This window comes from Diadema antillarum, unplaced genomic scaffold (assembly GCF_040938485.1).
Source record: "Diadema antillarum isolate AM-2024a unplaced genomic scaffold, OU_Dant_1.0 scf00000013, whole genome shotgun sequence".
In the NCBI taxonomy this organism is placed as follows: Eukaryota; Metazoa; Echinodermata; class Echinoidea; order Diadematoida; family Diadematidae; genus Diadema; species Diadema antillarum.
This window is the reverse complement of record NW_027270902.1, coordinates 1347856-1371089: the sequence shown is the minus strand read 5'-3', so window position 1 is coordinate 1371089 and position 23234 is coordinate 1347856. Positions and strand designations below refer to the sequence as shown.

The following is a 23234-nucleotide window of genomic DNA, read 5'->3' as shown; positions in this document are numbered from 1 at the left end:
CCTGTTCAAGTATTGATGATTGTATAATACTAGTAGTAGATGTTATGTTATGCTGTGTTTGATTGTATGTTATGTCAAGCGCACAGAGAATTTACGATAATTATTATGCGCTTTATAAAAATGTGTATAATAATAATAACAATAAAAATAATAATAATAATAATGAATAATTGTCGTTGTTATTATTGTTATTATCATTATTGTTGTTATTATTCTTATCATTATCATCATCATTATCATTATCGTTATTGTTGTTGTTCTTTGTACTCTTATTAGCACAGCCGTTACGAAGGCTCGATCAGTTGGAAAGATCACTTCCTTTGCTTATTATTCTTTTCAAGTTCATGGTAAGGTTCATTATAGGAAGATCTGATGTAAACAATACTCACTCACTTTTCACACAAATTAACTATAGAGCTAGGGTTTGTAGGTTACGCAGCCATGTAATACTACAAATCAAGTTACCTAAATCAATTTACCTGTTCAGTAATATTCCTTTCCCAAAGTGGGACAAAGATTCTGCAGTTCTGGCATTCTAGAGTGCGTGAACAGGTGACAGTAAACAGTATATGCTACACGTGAAACTATCATAAGGGAAGGTCCGAAGACTGAGGATACAGTTTTTGTGCATTCTAACCAATGCCTCCCAATACAACGGAAAATCTCTCCATCTACTCCCCCCTCTTTCATCCGTAGGAGCATGCATGAAAAACAGACATAATCTTTGACCCTTGGAACGCAACTTCTGCGAAATGTAGATATTATTCTACGCGTCTGCTGGAAAACACATAATTTTCTCAAGAGTGCTTGAACTTTGACCCCTCGGCCTGACGTTAATGCTGTCTCTTTTACATAATTTCAGGACGACAGATCAGATGGAATACATTCCCATAACGACAAACAGTTTAGACTACACAGATGAAGGTTCTATTCTCTTTCCGGACGCAGGGTCAAGGCATGTATACGTCACAGTTTGTTGTGGTTTAATGGAACTTTACTGTGTGACATTGCTCTGAAATCATTTTATTATACATGTACATACACTCTGGGGATACGTCTTATGGTGTATCCACGTGCCGTCAACTTTACTAAACACGTCATTTTCAACAATAGTGATATTGCAAATGACTTCTAATATTGAACACATCCCGTTTGCTAAACCTCCCTGCTAAACCCTATAACATATACTTATATACAATCCAAACTGACTTCGCCCGCTCAGATTTCCAGATAAACCTCAACGTGGCACTGAGGTCAATGTAAACACATCGCACGTGATATGATCTCATGTTTCACCTCATGGTTAAAGTATGATTTCACCTGATGTTGAAGCTGAAATCTTACACAGAGAATGGTAAAAGCTTTAGGTATGAAAATTGGCTAATCATGATAATTATGATACAATCAAGGTTATACAGCACTTTAAAAATTCATCGTTTTTCATATAACTCAATGAAATTGAATTAGTTCTATAGGCCTAATGCAAATGATTCCGTTACCACGACAAAAAAAAGATTAATCTTCTGTTGGTTTGTAAATAGAAATATTATGATCTAAATGACATTTCTTCTTGTTCACAATTAGTAACGGCAATTTCTTTAGCCTTCATTATTGCAAGGCTGACACCACAATACTCTGATGTAACGGATATTTTGTTTCTTTTTTTTTCATTCTTACAAAGGGAAATCTAATGACTATTTGTGTTTGCGTGAATGTGAAAACATATGAACACTTCATCAAAATCAATACACTGCAATTTCAATTAATATCATGATTCCGTCAATGTATGTGAAAAATAATTCACATATTTTAATTTTCTTATTGAATGTCCAAAATGTGAAAAAGACTTCTACCTTAATGACTCGGGTTTCCACTAGCTTCTTGTTTATCATATATCATGTATCATGAACTTTGACTTGAATTCATTGTTCACGTTATATCAAAACAGTCATAAGCTTAGAAAGTTTGAGGAATCTCTGTCTTGTGTTATTAAGACCGAAGTCTGAAAGAGGAAGTCATAAAAAGCAAATTCGCCCACGCAGGAAGATCGATTTTCTGACTAAATGGGTAGCTATCAAAGAGATTTGAATTTCTTTGGTATATTGTGTAAGTGGGCATTCTCTGTTGATGTGTTGCAAACATTAATTTGATATTCATTTTGTTTGTTCACAATGAATTTCATACATCCAGACACTTTCTAAGGATGTACGTGTTTTATCAAAAAAAAACAGCAAAGGCCAAATTGTGGAGTTGTCCACCTTCATGGACATGTGGGTTGAGTAAATACTGCATTATTTAGTAGAACACATCAGTAAGAGTTTGAGGAAAATCGGACAGTCCATTCAAAAGTTATGAATTTTTGAAGTTTCTGCTCAGTCACGGCTGGATGAGAAGACTACTAAAGCTTGTGATGTCACATGACTGTGTACAACGATATGATAGAAAGTATAAAGAAAATTCAACATTTTTTTTACTTTTCTCGCAATAATAAAAGAAAACTTGACTTGCCTATTCCAAAAGGGCAGGGGGAATAATTATTTCCTTAAACATACGTCAGTGACAAGTCGAGGAAATGTGGCACTTTTTTCAAAAACTAAATTCTCTTTATATTTTCCCTATATCGTTCTACGCATGTGACCCTCAAACACTGTAGTAGTCTTCTCATCTACCAGTGACTGCTCACAAACTTCAAAAATTCCTAACTTTTGAATTGATTGTCGGATTTTCCCCAAACTTTCACTGATGTGTTCTACTAATATTGCTGCATTTACTCAATCCAAAGTGAACTTATCCCTTAAGGGGTCTGCATGTTGAGATGTAAAAAAACACTGCTCAGCTAACTCTTTGTCTGAGCAAGCGATTAGAGAAATTAAGAATCTTAAGCGGCGATCGTGAAAATCTTGATGGAAATTATGTAAACTACAGTGAGCCACATATAGTTTGAAACTCTCTACTTGGCCTGTGTCCCTGCTATCTACAGTCCAGGTTTAGATGTTTTCTCTGTTGTTTTACTCCAGTCAGTCAGATAGTCCACTTTCTAGATCCAAAAAAACAACAACAACAAATGTTGCTGAAAAGAAATAGAAGAAAAACATGAATTGTGTGAAAACGAAATAAAAAAACCCCAACGAAAACAAGCTTAAACACCGAATGACAACATGGCTTTATATTAAAAAAAAAAAAGATTAGGAAGATATTTATCATTGCGTATAATGAGAAGTGTGTTTTGGCTATACCCTCAATTTCCGATTGTTTTTGCCAGTTGTTTGATGGAGGTTGTCATTAGTAGCACGCCAGAGAGCGGCGGTGAGTGGTATTCTGTCTCCGCTTCCTCCCGACTTCCTGCCAACCAATCCTAGTTGAGAGCACAGAGCTAAGTACCAAAGCCTGCCGTCGAATCGCTTGATTAGCACAGACGGCTAGGCATAGGCAGACATGTAGAGGCAGCCAGGGACGTGAGCGAATGGGTGGTGGCGAAAAGTTACAGTGACGGATATACAATTTCAGCCGGTGAGTTACATTCTATTCTTGTCTGAAAACTTTTGAGTGACATTTTGAGTAAAGGAATTGCTCTGACTTTGCTCATCTATACAAAGAAATATCGATGTGATCTGTACTCTGTCTTGCTCATCACAGACAGTGTATAGCCTGTAGGCCCCTTTATAAGATGATATTTCTTTACCGTGCAGACTGTTGGCTGGAAAGTTTCATGCAATCATTGAAATGAAATACTTTAGTCTTCAACTTTTATTCAAAACAGCATACTACACTGTAGGCACACAGAATACACCTTGTGTCTGTGTTTAAAGAGGTAAAAAAAAAAAATAATGGCACGAAAAACTTAATGCACTTATTCACACCACAAGACAGTAAAACAATGATCTATACCTAAGTTTCATTTAACTTTATGTGGAAGATGTACGGCCGTTTGAGTTAGATAATATATTTGTATGTTGTGTATGGATTTGCGTATGTTTGCTGTTGCTGTACGCATCACGTGATAATTATTTCCAGTTGTCTAATCGTCCATAGGGCTGTAGGGTGCATAGTAAATGACTCACTGATCGTGCATGGTTCGTAGGACAAAGGTCTACTTCGTTCCGTGTTCTTTCTTGTTTCTGAATTTTTTCCTCAGGGCATAACACTGATTTGAGACCTTTCGGGTTAGATGCTGGCCCTGAACCTGTCACCATCAATCTAACCAATAAATCAAGTCATGAAGATCGCTTTTTTTTCTTTCAACCGGTGTGCAGAATGTCGTTTACCGTGAAGAGCACAATCATTTGTTATCATGATAGCCATTAATACGAAATTCTGAGAATCAATATATTTTATTCTGAAGCGTTTTCTTTAAATTATTTTCTTTAACTTTCGCAGGCGATTTGTGAAAAATCTTCCATTCATCATTGTGTGAAGAGGGGCTTTGAATCTGCACAAATCATTACATCGTGTTAGAATATATGTGCAGAGACTATACCTATGCACTTGTTTTACAACTTTCAGTCTGTTTCAGTCATCCGACTGCATGAATGATATGGAAATTACCTGCAGCAGATCGATGAGATATAATAACATCTCCTTTGAAATTGCTCATTTTCTGTCATAGAGCATTTATCATCTGAAAACACCTAACTCGATTGCTTTTATTAGGAAGTCCCAAAAGGGAAAAGGAAACAACACAGGAAATGTATGTTACATCAAAGGGGGGTGAGGAAAGTGAAATGGGGTAATAAGATTGACATAGAGATGTAGATAAACATACAGGTAAGACCAAGAGGAAGGTACTAATGTAAACGAGACACAGAAGAAGATAAAGAGAGGAGAGCAGAACTACAGTACAAAACAACGAACACAGTGTCCTCAGATAGTTCGTTTTTAACGGCTCGGTCGAGAATCTTGTCTACATCTAAATAAGAAGTGTATTCAGGTGTGTGTTTCTTCAATTTGTCTCCCTCTATACAAATCAAATTTGTTAAGAACGCAACTGCTGATCTGTAAATTAACAAACACGACACGTTTGAGTCCCACTGGTTCCTTTTTCCGACATGTTTGTTAATTTACAGGTCAGCAGTCGCGATCTTAACAAATTTAATTTGTAGAGGGAGATAAATTGAAGAAACTCACACCTGAACCTTCACCCCTCTGAATAATATCTTTCTTTCAAGAAGTGGATTGCTTGAGTGCAGTAAATTAGTCTGACAGTCCTCACTCTCTTATATCTTTTCTCCTTAACAGCAACGAGCCTTACGATTGTTTGCCTTTCTTTGACTAGGATACTGATCATCACGTTACCGTTCGAGAACGTCGTCTGATTGCTGATCGTGTCTGAGACGATGACGAGCCAAGCAAAGTTTTTTGTCACGTTCGTCGTCCTTGTCATCCAGCAGGCGACTTCACAAGCCATCGTTCCAAGTGAGCACAGCTGCCTTATTTCTTCTAGAGTGTCATGAATTCCCTCAAAGCTTTTTGCGAGAGTACTTGAGACTCAGACAAAGTATTTTCCGACTCAGGCTATTACTAGACTATTTCGTCTATAGATTTTCCTGTTCCCATCAAATGTGTAATAGAACTGTAGATCCTTGAAAGAAAAAAAAAAAAACACAAACAATTACATACCCACCTCAAGAAGCTACATGATTATATGTCAACATTCTCTTTCGAACCTATATAATGACAAAATGGTTATATATGAGAGCATGTCTTACATCTAGCTTTATTTGCTTTACTCTGAGCAAGAAAAGTGTAGATTCAAAACGGGTGTAGACGCTAACTGTTACTATAATTACATATTTCTTTATGTGTTGTTTTTTTTTAACATTGAACGAAGGAAGATGGAGGTTCAAATTACCCATCAGACGTACTAGTGGAAAACACACGTGTTTGGCTTATACTAGTACTCTTTTATCCTTTGTAAAGTATAGCTTTGTGTGCGGATGAAACCTTAAGATAAAAAAACACACATGTGTTTATCCAGGGATAGTGAATGTTATGTCATTGATAGAGCAACATAATATGCCAAGAAAGGACTGAATGGTTGTGGGTATGTTGTAAATGATATTTTCAGAATGGAAGTGTCACCGAATGCTATATCATAATCTTTCACGTATGGATTTCAGAACAGCTTCTTTTCAATAAAGAATTTTAGTTTAGTAGTAATGATTCAATTGCTTACGATGATAACCACAAGATTAGAGATATAAAATCTACGGTTATCGATGTGCAGTCATTTTTAAACGTACTTGTATATGACGTTTGCTTGTTTTTTGCAAATCAGACACACTGACCAATTTCTACTTTGGGAAGTCAGCAGTGTCACTAAACTTTATTTTATTATGCAATAAAGGGGACACGAGTCGTCTTCTGTATAAAAGACACCAAAGATAAGATTGCTTTTAAAGATGAACAAAGTGACTTGTCCCTCCTCCATGATATTATTGTGTTGATGCAATAAAAACCATGCTTTAGTGACCACTTGTCTGTAAAGACCACACCTCTCCTTCAAGACCGCTATTAATCTGTTTCCGTTCAAGGTATTTTACATTTTAATGAAACTCTCTATTTAAAGATTACCCCTCATTATGACTGCTTTTGCTGTATTTACAATGTGGTCTTTATGCATGTTTCACTGTAGAACTATATGCTCATGAAAGCATGCGGTAACACTTAAAAAAAAATTGCGCTAATCTCCTAAAATCAGTTACGCAATGTACCACATACTCCCATATAATTGTAACCTTCCTATAGAGTGAATAGTGATTGCTCGTCGTGTGCTACAATGTTCAAACATAGAATTCAGTACGAAGGTTTTTTTTTTTCCGATTCGCATGTCGCTCGCCAACATGAACAGACGTGAAAGTGTAAATATTTCGACCGCAATATTGAAGAATTATTGCATGTACAGGTGTATTATGCCATTGTTCTCTGCAACGTGACATAATGCAGAAATATTGTTTCTCCCTGCATTGACCGTTTACATGGTTCAGTCTATTTTATAAGAGTAGGTGTACATGCTTCTCTGATACATCACCATCTTTAGGTATACCTACTTACATGCTTAGTTATGTAAAGAGAAAGAATTACAACATTTTGTACCAATGTTAGATCGAATTCTCTCGGGATATATTTCAGTCATCCCGGAAACCAATCGCTTTTTTTTTATCTGTTTGCTTGTCTGTATATATAGCGTTCTGAAACACTGCATCACCAAGTACAGTCACATCGCGAAATAGTCAATTACTTGTGATGCACTCGAGGATAAAACGTTAATTTATGCATATATGAGTTAGGTGTCGTTGATCTTTTTCTACAGACTTTCTGACTATCGCATTGTTATATATGTCTGTGTGCGTGTGCGTGCGTGTGTGTGGATGGGGAAGAAAGAGGGGTTGGGCAGGTGTATAAAGGTATGAGAGAGGTAAGGAAATCTCGGCGGTGATTAACTGATTAACCTCTGTGATGTCCTCACCCCTCTCATATCCTTATACCCCACCCCCGCTCTCCTCCTCATCCCATTCCCTGAACCCTGGCCTTCCCCTCACCCATTCCATTTTTTACCCCCTTTATTTCCTCACCATCCTATGATCCCGTCATCCCTTATTGTCCCCAATCCTACCCTTGACCCCCATTCCCTAAACTTGCCAACCCTTTGACCCCCATCTCCTCATCACTCCCCATCCCCTCAACTCGTCCCCATCCCTTGACCCCCATCCCCTCAATTCGTCCCCATCCCTTGACCCCCATCCCCTCAATTCGTCCCCATCCCTTGACCGCCTATCCCCTCAACTCGTCCCCACCCCTTGACCCCCATCCCGTCAACTCGTCCCCATCCCTTGACCCCTATCCCCTCAACCCTTCCCATCCCTTGACCCCATCTCCTCAACCCTTCCCATCCCCTGACCCCCATCTCCTCAACCCTTCCCATCCCTTGACCCCTATCCCCTAAACCCTTCCCATCCCTTGACCCCCATCTCCTCAACCCTTCCCATCCCCTGACCCCCATCTCCTCAACCCTTCCCATCCCTTGACCCCTATCCCCTAAACCCTTCCCATCCCTTGACCCCTATCCCCTATAAGCCCTTCCCATCCCTTGACCCCTATCCCCTCAACCCTTCCCATCCCTTGACCCCTATCCCCTAAACCCTCCCCATCCCGTCCCCCTATCCCCTCAACCCTTCCCACCCCTTGACCCCCATCCCATAAACCCTCCCCATCCCTTGACCCCCATCCCCACAACCCTCTCCATCCCTTCACCCCTATCACCCAACCCTCTCCCATCCATTGACCGCCTATCCCCTCAACCCTCCCCATCCCCTGACCCCCATCGCCTCCACTCGTCCCCATCCCTTGATCCCTATCAAATTAACTATCCCCCTCCCTTGACCCCTACATCCCCTCAACCCTTCCCCATCTCTTGACCCGTATCCACCCTTCCCATCCCCATGGTTGAGGTGAAGATTCATGTTTTGAACATTCCTAAGTGAGATAATGAGAAACCTCTAATGAAATATGAAAGAGCATGTAATTTTAAGAAGGATTCAACGTTTATTTGATGAAAATTGGTTTTCAAATGGCTGAGATATCCAAGAAAGTGATAATGATAAAAGGCGACTGGCCACACCTTTTATTAGGATCTCTCTGTTTCACCTTGTTTTTGGGTATTTCAGCCATTTCGAAACGGATTTTCATCAGATACACTTTTGATACCCCTTAGAATTGCATGCTCTTTGACATCTCATAGAGTGGTTTCTGAATATCTGGCAAAACGTTAAAAGCTAAATCCTCACCTCAACCAGAACTGTACACACCCTTTAAGGAACACTTGAATTTGCCTTGGAATACCAGAGTAAATCCCCCACCTTCACATCACTGACTGTTGTTATGTGTGATTTATGTGATCGTAAGTGACTGATGATACATTTCAGCCATGTTTTATTCTGTTGACCTCTCAATAGCTATCTTTACACCGGATCGTAACGTCACGGCCTCAGGAGGAGATGACGTCTTACTTGAGTGTCGCCAGACCGCTGGGGCAGCGATGGTCAGCTGGAGAAAAGACGGTGTAGTGGTTGAAGCCTCCGACACGTACCGGTACGCAACGGAAATAATCGATGTTTATCAAGCTCATCACATTCCCCGAAAAAGTAAACCGTCGAATTCCTTAGTCCCCCCCCCCCCCCCTATTCATTTGTTTTGTGTCAGAAGGATCTAGATCTTAGACGTTGAAAATATGACATGATAATTTTCGTTAAATTGTTGTTTTCGATCAATCCACATTAGTAAAACATGTATAATGCGAATTGTGACAGCAGGTAGGCTTGTAAACCGCATTTCAAATATCAGTATTTTTAGAAAATGCGCCTATAACGCACATCTCAACTGATAATATATCATTGTTATTTCTGTTTTATTGCCTTTTTCTCAGGGATGGCCGGGTTTACATGGCCAAAAGCGAAGGGATGTTGATTTTGAACACGGAATTGTGGGACCGCGGGTTGTACACCTGTACCATCGTCCATAGCAACGTCATCGTCATTCATCGCCTTTGGCTTGATATAGCTCCACCTATTGACTCAGATGTGCACAGCAACAGCGCTTGTAACTAAATATTTTCAATACATTTCAAAGAATGTTTAACGAAATTCTATAAGCTGATTAGCAAAAGAGGAGATACGTTTGATATTACAGTGACAGTAAACTACGACAGAGACAAGTGATTTTTCTAATTGCTTTTTTAACTGGGCAACTGGAATGAAAAACACATCATGGACAATTTTAGATCAGAGAGTCACTTTGAACAATTTTGCCGTGTTTTCCAAAGGGCGTAAGAAAACAAAGATGTTTTCAACTTTTGACAGTACATTATAAGTCATATAATGATTGATGGGGTGTTTAATTCGAATAATTGAAATGCTGGACTTGAGATTTTGTTCTTTTGTTAGATCAATTCGCCAAACAGTAAATACCAGAAACCCATGTCACTGTAAACAGTAGCTATACGTTGACAACATTACACGCATATTACTTTAAACAGTTCAGTGTGGGTACCCCCGTGTACGTGGAAAAGTCGTTGGGGGTAAGGTGTCTAATGAGGGCCAGTCACCGTGGACAGCTTTGTTGTGGAACACCGTTCATAACGAAGCCTTCTGCGGAGCAGTACTCCTGAATCGACGTTGGGTCGTCACCGCAGCACACTGCTTCTCGTTGTCAGGGCTCTCCAAGGACGATTTTGAGGTATGAGGCATCGAGTTCTACTTGTAGGTCTATTCTCATACATAAGAATCTGATGTCTGCTTGCTTTGATTCGATACAATTATTATCTCTGAGCATCCCTTAGAATATATTTGTTTTTAGCAATGTGCGATTTGGAGATAGATAAGGGTTCATTCGACAGCTTCAAATGAGAGGTGACCTCATTTACACATCGATTTTCATGACCTTTGATGATTATCTTGTCTTTCCGTCGTGAAGATTCGACTAGGAGAACACGACACGCAAACTATTGATGGGTACGAGCGAACGTTTCGCGCCGAACAGATCATCAAACACCCGAATTACAACGAACAGACGTACGATTCGGATATCGCTCTAATTAAACTTCAGCAGCCGGTCACCTACACTGACCACATTATTCCATGTAAGTATGTGGGAAGTCGAGATGAAATTCAAACTAAATCAAACAAACAACTGGGTTTATCCAGGACAGGCTTTCGGAAGAAATTAAGAAGAATATATGATGCATTGTATTCGATGAATCTTCCCAGATATAGATCCATCGAAGACGCTGGGACTTTTGATGAGGATAGAGTGAAAAACGGCAGGGCTGCATGCGATAGGCTTAAATCAATGAAGGTATATAAATTATCAAAACTACACTTTTAATCACAGTTACAGAAATAAATAGTACCCTTAATCAGATTTACAGACCGGAGTTGATGGAGAGGGTTTTTGAGAATGCAGTACCACTGCGACACATCCACGAGTCACTTGATATATTTTCCGTGTCTTCTCATAACATTAAATTCGGACCTTTTTTTTTGTTTCTCCCACGCAGACGTGCTCTATCAATATACAATGCGTTTCTTGTAGTCATACTGCGTAGGCCTATATAGAGGTAAGTGTATAGCTTCATAATATGTGGCACTGTTACATTGCTAGTGATTCGTTCTCATACACAGCTACTGGATATATTGGGATGTAACTTGTGAATTTGACGTGTAAATGATGCGTTTTCCAGTGTGTTTGCCGAGTGAGCTGCGAGCTGAAGAACTCCTCCAATCGGGTCTGCGAGGGTTCGTCACCGGCTGGGGGCACACTGCCGAGGACCGTCAGGGGGAAGATTACTCTCGCTTTTTACGAAAGGTACTCACCGCAACCTAATCTCTTATTCGTGTGAATTATATACTCCATCGTGTCTGTATTTCATTGCAGGCATATCTATCACAGAAGACTAAGGCGTGTTGATTGGTTATTGTGTAATTCAGGAAAATAATGAATGCATATGAAATACACTGAAGTATATCATTCAACAAGTATAATTCTCTTGAAGGACTTCGTTGTTGGGAAATGTCGTCACTACAGTGTAAATATAGTGAGCCAATCAAACACGAATCAAGTCGACAGTTAATACCTTCCTGATGATAAGCTAAATCCTGTAAGCTGATTTGCCTTTCTACTACATCAGAAATTGTCCTTTCTCTAAGGATCTTGCATCATTGATTTGCCACTAACCTGGTCCAATCTCTCGTCATAGGTCCGGCTGGCTTTCGTCAGCCAACAGGAGTGCGGTAATCGCCACAGTGACATCATCACCAACAACATGTTTTGTGCAGACGGTGGCAACAAACCTGACAGCAGAGATGCCTGCCATGGCGACAGTGGCGGCCCCTTCGTTACCAAGGTAACCACAAATGGACACGTATTACCTCGTCCAAGATAATCTTCATCCTTGAGGCATGTTTTCTTGTAGAACGTTTAGATGTCACAAACACCATGATTTGTATGCAAATTATATTAATAGTTATCTTATTAGTTGCTTATACTGCAGCTTTCTTCTTTCGATAGATAGAAATAAAGTATGGTTTGAATTGAATGCTTAAATAGAATCAGTTTAGTCTTAACTGATCATTAAATACAGTAAACAAGATGTAAAACGTCTTAATCAGACACTCACTATGAATATCACTATATTCTGCGTATTAATACTTCTTTGATCCCCCTTCGTAACGGTTCCAATTCTCCGCTGCAGTATTGCCTCAGGCTATCGTATCCATTTAATACACCGATCTGTTCCATGCCTCCGTATCCGTACGTGGCATACGCACCAAAACTTCTGATTTCATACATCAATCTATTTTCATCTCCAATATTCATTTTTGTTGTTTGTTCATTCAGGACAAAAAGAGGTGGTACCTGCTAGGGATCGTGAGTTGGGGTATCGGATGCGCCAGGCCGGAGTACCCTGGGGTCTACACGAGAGTCCATCGCTTTAGGCAGTGGATAATGGACCTTATACAGCAAGACATGATCACCTGTGAAGGTGAGTGAGGAACATTGCTTCTTGCAAGCCACTCTACCTTCTCTTTACTCCAAGAATTCTGCACTTATAAGAGATAGAGAAAGAGGATTTAGCTTGAGCGACGACAAAATCGTATAGTGTAATAGGAATCTGGAGAGACCAGCAACGTTCTATATTGTATTGCTTTTACATTTTCCTTGAATATCATTATTACTAACTGTAGTCTTACTGTCGAGATCCCAGAGGTAAAACCTATATATTATAGGTAATGTAACCGAATGTGTGTACATACTGGATATCAGGGAATAGTGCTTTATATTGTTTATACGTGTAATACTGGATCGATATAAAGTACAATTAACAGATTTCCACACATTCTCTGTTTTTCTAACATGATGAAAAAGCATCGATTTAATCCTTCAAGTGGCAGAGGGAATAACATTACCTTTAACATGAAGCATAACCAAGTCGAGAGAATAAGTGTACGTACTTATAAGTATATAAAAAAAAAGATATTTTGTTGAATTATCAGTTCATTTTCTTTTTATCATACCATTACTTCTTTGATATCACGATTTATTGTAGCCTTCTTATCAAGCGATGACTGGATATGGATCCATCCACACTGTAAAAAAAAAGTTTTGAACGGATTGTCGCATTTCCTTCAACTTTTGATGATTTATACTTCCCTGTGTCAGAGTCGTCGTTTGAGATGGGCGAAGATCTGCGTGCCTCTACCAAAGAGGCCAACAATCTCCGGTTACTGAACCAGGAACAAAGTCGGCAAATCGAACACCTGCAGGCGGAGCTTATCAGAAAGAACCAGGAAATTTTTGAGCTTCGAGGTGAGTCACATTTTGGTCCGAGCATTCTCAAGAAAGTAAACAGTTGGGCACCCTCTCAGTTGTAATAAGGCGCCAGCAGGGGGCAGCAGGTGTGGTATTATTGATATTATCCATCAGCCTTATAAATGTAGGCAATACATGTACCATATCGTGCTTTTTATTTTCAATAAAAGTACATTAAATGATAGTCTAGAAACGGGGAAATTTAAACGTCCTCATTTATAGTTGCCAAGCCAAGGACTATTTGGTAGAAACAAGCAGCTGTCTCCCCTCCCTCTCTCTTTGCTTTCTGTCTGTCTGTCTCTCTTCATCTCTTCAGCTGTCTACCATTTCATCTATCCACCAGTCAGTCTGGCTAATTCTATGATTTTGGCATATTTAACTTTAGCGATACCATCATTTTACTCTGCTAACCATCGCAATCTTTACAGAGCGAGAGCTAAACACTAACTGCGAAAATCCGTCGTCAACGACCAGCGCGTCAACAGTCACCTCTGCTCCACAATCTACCACGTCACCTCCGACCACGGAAGCGAGACCGGTGACCACGATGGCCCCCATCCCGGAAGTGTCTGTGCCTTGTCGTCATAACATGTGTTGGCACGTCAGTGTACGGGCTTCGTGTCACGGCGGACTGTGCGTCTGTAACTCGCCTGATCACTCCCGTATCACCTGCCTTCGTGAGTTCTGCATGTTCCTCAATGGTTATGATACTGATTTGAAAAGAATCTTTACGCCAGGCTAGAGCAAAGTAAAATTCTCTCTGAAAGATTCCTTTTCAAACTGCATTTGATAATAATGCCTTACCTAGGGAAGTACCTAAAGGGCCTATCTCACTGGAGGAGACTTTGCCGCGACTAATCAGTCGACGCGTGAGTCTTGCGACTCTAAAGAAAAAAAAAAGAAAAAAAAAGAAAAAAAAAGGTGACTCCTGAGCGACGTCTAAGCGAATCCAAACAAGTTGACAACTTGTTCGACGTCTCCGAGACATTTTCTCAGTCGCGGAGACGTCTCCGCGAAATCTTTTAATATTCCGGTAGGTCACCAACAGGTCTCCGCAAGGTCGCGGAGACGTTTCGGAGACGTCGCAGACAAAATCAGTCCCCAAGAATTGGTTGTTACTATATGGAGACGTTGCGGAGGCGTGTGGAGACGTCTCCGAGACCAGCTGGCGATTGGAAAATGCCTCTGAAAAATATCAAACATTTTCAATTCTGTCGCGACTCCCCGTAGACCAGGCTAGTCTCCATGAGACGTCGCCGCGACCAGTGAGATTCGAGTCGTCACCATGTCGCCATCTAGTCTCCAAACCGATGAGATATCCACTTTACGCAACCTTTACGTATCTCCCACTTTTAGAAGTTTGGAACGTGTATTGAATACACATTTGAATTTGAGATCTCATATCGTTTAAATAAAGACGCCGTCATAATCTTAAACGAATCCGAAAATTCCTAGGTTTATCATGTTTATACCAATCACATGCATCTGTCTTGATTTCTTTATTCATCTTTCTGCGTGTTCATCTGTTATCATCAAATGATGGAAAAAAGAATGAATTATCCAATGAAAAATGACTACTAATGAACACACACACAAAAATTCAATGTTTTAATTACTTTTCCGTACCCATAGCTTCAGTAGGAGCTTGCCATATCTACCAGAACAACTCGTACGCTCTAGCTCGCGCATCATTTCGTGGAGAGTCCCGCATTGGTACGACGTTTGCGTGTAAAGGAGACCGCACCTCAAACATTCACATCATCAGTGTGCACGAGGGTCCTCATCGCTCTAGGCCGCCAGCGCCCGGAGACGTGCGGGTTCAAATCACTGGAGGCGACCAGGGGCCACTCACTCTCCTGTTTTCTTCCTACGAACCGGTCCGCTGGCTTGTCAACGTCAATCAGGGAATCGTTGTCGAGAGGGTTATCCTTGTAGGTGACATGAATTTCTTGAGAAAACAAAAGCTCAACAACAAATTATGCACGACATGACAAGATGAAGGATGAAAATCGGTCTGTCATTACCGTTTCACAACAACCATAAAGACGTTCGACCACAAGAAATATGTAGGACATTAACTGGAATATCTGTTACGTATAAGTTTTATTCCTGTTTTTGCCTGAAATAGAAATCGTTACTCAAAATGCGTTCATTTATTTTACCGAAATATTCTTGAAATCCTACTGATTCTTAAATGACAACAAAAATGCAACCATGCATGTTTGATTTTAATCCGTATTCACTAGAAAGTTTTGATATGTAAGAATACTATTCGCGACACAAGAACACTCGGCGCAGTTAGTAATCGGGTGATGGATCATTTCTCTACGATATTGTTGCCTATAGCAACGGCGCATATTCTAGTCAATTAGGCCGATTGGAAGAAACTCGTATCTTTCTCACGATGGGAGCAAAATCAGGAAACTCTGGTATACAGGAACTACAATAGCGGTATGCAGATCAAAATGGCTTTACTTTCTTAGTTTGGCCTTACATGACAGAAGTATGGAGGTTTTCTTTCATGCTGTTACAACTCTCCTTGAGTAAGATCGTGTGCGCTCTATTATGAACACCAGAGTGAAAAAGAAGAACCTACTCACATGCTGCTAAGGACAGGGTAGAGAGACTAATACTGAGCGGAAGGCAGTCCATAGCACTGACGCGATGTTTGAACTAATCCCGGACTAGATCCTTCTTTTTCACTTGGTGTTCATGATGATACAACTCGAGCATAGGGCTTTACTCACGGAGAGGAACAGCAAAATTGAAAACCTCTGTAACTACACTCTCTCCGCAAAAAAAAAAAAAAAAAGAAAAAAAGAAAAAAGAGAATGCCTTTCATTCTAATGACAAAAGATTATCTAAACAAAACAAATATTCACATGTCCCTTTCTTCACCCGTATCCTCCAAAGACGGCTTACTACCTGGCCCTCAGCAGCGTTGAACTTTCGACCTGGCCTTCTCATCCGAACACGACAGTAGTCAAAGTCAGCCGTGTCCCATTTGGCTACGGATTGGACAGTAGCGGGACACATACGGCCGACTTCCTGAAGTATGTCCGTAACACATATGGTGAGGTAGGGTCGTTTACTGGCACCCTTCGAGCAGACGAGTGGGTGCTGACTGTGCCTGGAGCTCCCCCGGTCCAACACTCCTTAGGAGGCTTAAGTTTGCCGCTGCCTATGGCCAGAGGTACGATTTCCTTTCCATCATTCATTTCATCATTATACTCCAGAGAAACACCGATTACACTTTTATTATCACCTACAACTATCATCAGGTGGGCGCGTTTTGTCTCCTTTAACATTTAGCTTTTCTACTGCTGCGTCCTAATGTTTCATGACATGTCATGATAAATAAAAATGGCTTCTCTAGGCAAAAATACACTTCGCAAAAGATATACCACTCATTGTCCATTCAGTCCCTGTACCGATCTCAACTACTTTCTGGATTGACCTGAAAGCAGTCTTTCAGTGTGCTGGAAAACCCATACAATACTTATATTTTTGTCATATGAAAATAAATTGACAATAACCTCTCATAGTCGTGCGTTAGTCAGTGAAAACATTTCATATTACGACATCACGAAGAGATGATGGACCCACCCCCCCCCCCCCCTAAAAAAGAGAAGAAATAATGAAAAACAATTAATGATAATAAAAACAGTTTTGACTATAAACCATGTGAATTTATAAGATGGCAACATGCGAGCCGCAAGTTTTATCAGTCATGGTATGACAGATATGAAGATGTAATAAAGTTTCCGTTGTATCCTGTACGTCAACCTTTTCGTCGCCGTTTTTCTCGCTTCTCACAGTGCAGTCGCCGCTGTCGTACGCCCACTGGACACGTTACTCGTTCCGCTATGACAGTTCATGGTGTGCATGTGATGGTGGAGACCAATACGTGAGGATGCTGGGCGGGGGAAACCAGCCTGGCTTCGGAGTCAAATTCGTTGGAGTGGTTCTCTGCCAGACTCCAAATCGCTACAAGATCTTTCTATCCAGCGATTTAACTGATATTTTCTTGTGAGTAACTTATTTTACGGTCAAGAAAAAACAAAACAAAACAAAACAAAACAAAACAAAACAAAACTTCTCAAGGTGGTCAAAATGTCAGAGAATGAGGATGTAGGAAATTGGGAAACAATATTTTCGAGTCATGCAATCACTGTTCAAAATTTTGGATGCACGAGACTTTGTGTTTAATAACCATACAAAATGTCTGCTGATATAATGCGAAACAGGGACATAGGGTGTCGGAATGGAGGATACTAGAGTTCACAGTAACTAACGGAAATCTCACGTGCAAGTCTTGTAGTTATCGATTCCTGCCGATGACATTATCGACTTACTTTTCCTGTTGAAATCTAGGAGGGTGCATGCAGTAGATAGATTAATGAGTACATTTTTGACCAGAGGTAAACGCTTCAGCGTGTTCACTTAAACCCCGGTCACACAGCGCTTTACGGCTTAATCACGGCCAAAACACATCAAAAAGTGGTCTCCCGTGAAGCAGACGATGTTGTTCGCGTTGATGTCGAGTTTAAGACGAGCTACGTTATAGACGTGGCAGGACGCGGGGTAAAATCTTAACGGCGTCGGACGTGGTAAAAAGTTTTGAACAGCTTAAAATTTTATTCCGCGGACAATCACGGGCGGCACACGTAGTAAAGACGTGCAACACACGTGAAACACACGTGATAATCCGTGTTCCGGCAGTGATTAAAACTCGGGGAGACGCGGGAAAGACGCGAAAGTTTAGCGGTCTGTCACGGGCAGAGCATGGTCATCTGACGCGTGTTATGCGTTGGTATCACGGGAAATAGCGTGTGTTTAGCGGCTTATCACTGACAAATGGATTTTTCCGTGTAAACACACACGTGGCTGGACGTGGTTAGCCGTGCTTAATTAGGCAGTGCTTCAGCAGTGGAACAGCCGCCAACGGCCATATCCCGTACAAAGCACTGCCAAACCAAAATTAACCAAAAAATTACTACTTACGACCACGTCAACCAGATTTTCATAACTTTTTGTACGTGATTTGGACGTGGAATGCTGTGTGACCGGGGCTTTAAATGAAACGAGGAACATCGCTTATTGGTAGGTTAACCTATACTAGTAGTATGAACATTCCTTTCATATCATTCAATCCATATTCATACAATGTACAATAATTTGCGTGGAGTATAATGTTCCTCTTCATATTCAATCGATTCATGTAGGAACATCGGCGACTCCCATGGGCGTGGTCACGATCATTGTGAGTTCGTTGGTGCTCAAGCAGAGAATGAGAGTTTCACGCTGACCGCTAATGACTTCTTCTATGTCCCTACAGCCACTGGTAAGTATTGTTTTCAACACTTTGGACAGAAGATAATTTCTTAGGCCAACGCTTTCCGATCAGACTATTAAACGGGTATGTTGCGTCTTCATCGGTTGTTGTACAGCATGGTCCAGGTGCGGGAAACTCCAACGTTTGAATCACGACGATGTAGTGGTTCTTGGGGAGTGTATTGTAATTGGTAATTGTCCTCTAAAACTTGGAGCTGCACTAGATCGATGATTGGAAGAAAGTTTGCGTGTTGCCAGTAAATCATCGGAATTGGCATTTTACGTCACTGTGGTTGTCGTTCTCATTTGATGTCGACATGACCTAGTCTCAAATTAGTCTTTATTCATTAAAGGTCCATAGATTTCCTCGAAATTGTCTTGATAATTCTGTGTGGTTAGCAATTATTCCATAGATTCCCCTGGAATGACAAATCAATTACCGGGGTAACTACAAACTGTGTATCTTCCAATCTGTAATCACGACCACTATAAATACATGTATATACATGTATAAATCACCTACTTTTCACTGATTTATTGCTTTCATTTCACTTGTTCTCCCCCCCCCCCCCCGAATAATCACTTTAATATGAACTTTCTTTTGAAATCATTCATAATTGCACAAATCGATTTCCTTTAAAAAAATACACATTTCAGCAATGATGGTATTAACATGATAAATATAGAGGATATACCCTTCACAAAGTTAATGAAAAGAATAAATCACATGCTGTAGAATGAACTTTGAATATTACAGCTTTGTTCTTTCTGCTCTGGAATGAATGGTGAATGTTTCCGACTGCTGAACAGAGTACAATGTATAATTCAAGTCTTTCCAGTAATTCAAACCATTTCTTCTCGTTTTCTTCAGGCTATTATCGAGATACTTGGGGGAGCGATGTTACAGTTGGGACTATAGGGGGTGGCATCAGACATTGGACGGGCAGGACAATGGTTGGATGGTACGACTGTGGAGTACCAATACCTTGAACCTCAATCAACCAGCCAGAGTCTTGGGTGACTCATGAATGAACAGCTTGAGAGATGCTTAAAGATCTTGTATGTCTGGCTCACAGTAATCAGGTTTTCAAGATGATTGGAATTGAACTGACGTGACAGGCAACAATTTTGAATTGTTATGCTGCTGGGTTTGTTTGCTTTGATTGACTAACATCATTTTTAACTCAAGAAGCCCAGGAAACTGCCCATACATTGTAATTGGTAGGCTGAAATGTAAAACAAAGCATTGTAATTTAATTATTGCATCTACATGTATAGCATACAAGGAAACCTACTACAACGTGTAGCTGTTTAACCTTTTCTGTGCCAATGAGACAAATGTGCACCAATTTCACACACATTCTTATGGACTGTTAATTCATGTGGCACACAAAGATTTAGAGCTTTTTTTAAATCTCTGAACTTATGGCAGCAGTTCCAGACTAACATGTTTTTGTACATTTATTAGTCCAGAAATGCCATTGGTTAAACCTGAAAGAAGACAAAAAAACACCAACACTGTCAGTTTGTGAAGAGTACTGAATGTGTAAATCAAAGTTGAGCAGGATGATCACACTTACTTGTTTTTTAAACCCAGTTATCTGGTGCTGATCTTCACTTTAGATGATCATTTTTAGGTACAGTTCGACCTCGATTATCCGGCCTCCTTTTATCCGGAAATCTCTATTATCCGGATGCGTTCACGCAGTGAAGGACTTTTTTTTCACACAAAACTTGAGAAAAAACAGTGACTTTAAACTCAATTGAAATTTCTACAAAACTCACCCGATTTACCTACAATATTCCCGACAGAACTAACATAAAGATATACTTTATTTTTGTGAAGAAAGGACTACATTGCGCAGGCTAGCATGGATTACACCACCGTTGCGGGGTACGCTACCTGCCTAGCTGCCAGTGCACTGGGACGGCAGCTTGGACGGCAGCTATATATATTATCCTTGTGTCTCCCATATCCGGCCAATTCGCATATCCGGATGAGCGCCGGTCCCGACATGGCCGGATAATCGAGGTCGAACTGTAGTTGGAAGAGGTTTCAGATGTCGTGTTACTCAGACACATGGAACACTTGATATCAAACCTTGTGACAAGTCTATCAATTCTGTCTTTGAAAATGCTCTATACCAGCTAATCTGCCTTACAGTTTTTGTCATAACATGTGTATATTTTTTTGTTTTCATTAACTGTGATATAAAGTATGTTGAAGCATAAATATCAGTAAATGAGAAAATATGTTTTAAAAAATGTGTCAAAATATCATGAATCAACATTAAACTGAATATTGTACCAGTTTGTAGCCAACATTGTTCTCCATTTCTGTGCTGTCTCTTATGCTACATTTACATTGTGTTCCAGGTGGCCACTGCAGCCGTATGTGCCTGAAATGTGGCATGCTGTGGGGTTTTGGTCATTTTTTCCCTCTGTATTTAAGTTTTGTTAGGTACTGCTAAGATTTCTCATGGTCTGTCACTGTATATTGTAAAGCTCAAAGGCGTGTCATATATTGTGCACAGCTCAGTCTGCAGTCTACCACAATGCCATTATCTTCCCTCCAGACCTGTCCTTTTCTCATGAGATCCTTCACGTTTCTCATGTTCTGATCAAGATCTGACTCATTTTTCTCATTCTGTCAAGGCTTTCTACACAGATAAGACATGGACACCAGGCACCTTTGGAGCAGATTTGTGCCCATGGTATAAAAAGAAAGCTTCCCAAGCAATAGCAATCTTTTTATCCTGAGACTTGATGAGATGAGATTATGAATGCCCAAGATGAATAAGATTTGTTGTTTAACTGTTTGCTGGTTGCATACATGTGTACATCCAGTTTTTATGAGGGGCCTTCCTTCATACATTGTAGCTGCTTTAGTGACATCGCTTGGCCTTCTTTCTTCAGAGACTGGTCTTTGCTCTTCGTATTGTTCATGAAGATGCAGCAGTTTGTTGTCTAATGCTCACACTTGACTGAAGTTCCTCTGCTGTGCCTGGCTTTAGTACTTCCTTAAACAGAGCATGCTGTGCAGGGGCGGATCCAGGAATTCCGTAAAGAGGGGGCGCGTTTACAAAATTAAAGGGGGGGGGGGGGCGCACGCACCCCTCCCCCATTTTTTTCTTTTTATTTCTTTTGTTTCAACAAAAAATAAAGGGGGGGGGGGCATGCGCCGGTTGCGGTCCTCCCTGGATCCGCCACTGCTGTGTCAGACCATATACATGTGAAGTAGAACACAATGTGCCGTACGTTGCGTACATGATGAAACGGCTACCATACACCCTCACTTGCTGTGAAAACCATGATGAATGGTTGCAGCATTCTTTCCCAGTAACCTGGTCAACACTCTCCCTGCGACCTAGTTAACTCTTTCCCTGTGACCTGATCAGCACTCTTTCTCTGTGACCTCTGGTCAACACTTTTCCCCTATAACCTGGTCAACATTCTTTCCCAGTAACCTGGTCAACACTCTCCCTACGACCTAGTCAACTCTTTCCCTGTGACCCGGTCAACACTCTTTCCATGTAACCTGGTCAGCACACTTTCCCCATGACACGGTAAATACACTCTTCTTGTGATGTGGTCAACAAACTTTGGGTAGACTAACTCAGCTCAGGATATGAACCAACTCTGAATGGAAAAGAAAAAAGTGCCTAGGAGAGTAAATTTGTGTGTGTGAGTGTGTGTGAGTGTGTGTTTAAAACACTTTCAAAGTAGAAGTAAATGTGATGAAATTAAATGTTATGAATTGCACGAATTCTCATAATGGCATACAAAACATAATATGCAATGATTCACCCATTTTTTTTTTTTAGTACACATTACAATATACTTCACCAATTATCTTTAGTTGAGAAGCAGGGAGTTTTTGGAACATTCTGATTTAAAAAGAAGATAATTCACATAATTGGGCCACTGACACTACAAATGCACTCTCTGATTAATCATGCCTGAAACCTGCACCAAATTCATTACTTATTGATGTGGTAAGAGGCTGATATCTCCACTAGCAAACTAATACAACAATCCCCCCCCCCCAAAAAAAAAAAAATAAATAAATAAATAAATAAAATAAACAAATAAAAGAGTAATATATGTGTAAAAAATACACTGTGTAAGTATCAGACAAAACAAGTAGATCTGATCAAAACATCAAGAAACTGCTGAAGAAGTACCAGCAATTTTCTTTTAATAGGGAAAGCTTTTAAAAAATGCATCAAGAGAATGTACAACTGTATGTACAAATATTGAAGATAACAAGGTACAGAGTGAAAGGAACAACACAACACATGGTAAAACCAACTTTTATGAACAAGCTTTATATGAGCCAACTGTAGACAGGACAGTCCACAGAAAGTTCATAAGCCAAATATCCAGATTTTTAAATGACTTCTGGTGTATTGATGATCTTCTTCATAATAATTCCCTACATGAAGTCATTCTTCTTTAAAGCCAAATTAGTCAAATAGAAGAAAATCGTGTTCATAGTTTACTTTGCTACTTAGTTGAAATGATATTGAAGAAAGCAA

The 23234-nt window shown here is 40.2% G+C and overlaps 1 protein-coding gene across 1 annotated transcript; it reads left to right on the top strand.

The window, feature by feature from the left end:
• Window positions 1–5282: 5282 nt before the first annotated feature.
• On the top strand, window positions 5283–19973 carry LOC139721177 (uncharacterized). Its single transcript, XM_071632506.1, has 15 exons — window positions 5283–5412; window positions 8952–9087; window positions 9422–9594; window positions 10031–10230; window positions 10468–10633; window positions 11234–11358; window positions 11750–11896; window positions 12391–12535; window positions 13213–13359; window positions 13791–14039; window positions 14995–15293; window positions 16276–16555; window positions 17181–17391; window positions 18588–18706; window positions 19568–19973. The coding sequence occupies exons 1-15, from the start codon at window positions 5334–5336 to the stop codon at window positions 19684–19686; spliced, it is 2595 nt and encodes an 864-aa protein (XP_071488607.1). The 5' UTR covers window positions 5283–5333; the 3' UTR covers window positions 19687–19973.
• The last annotated feature ends 3261 nt before the right edge of the window (window positions 19974–23234 follow it).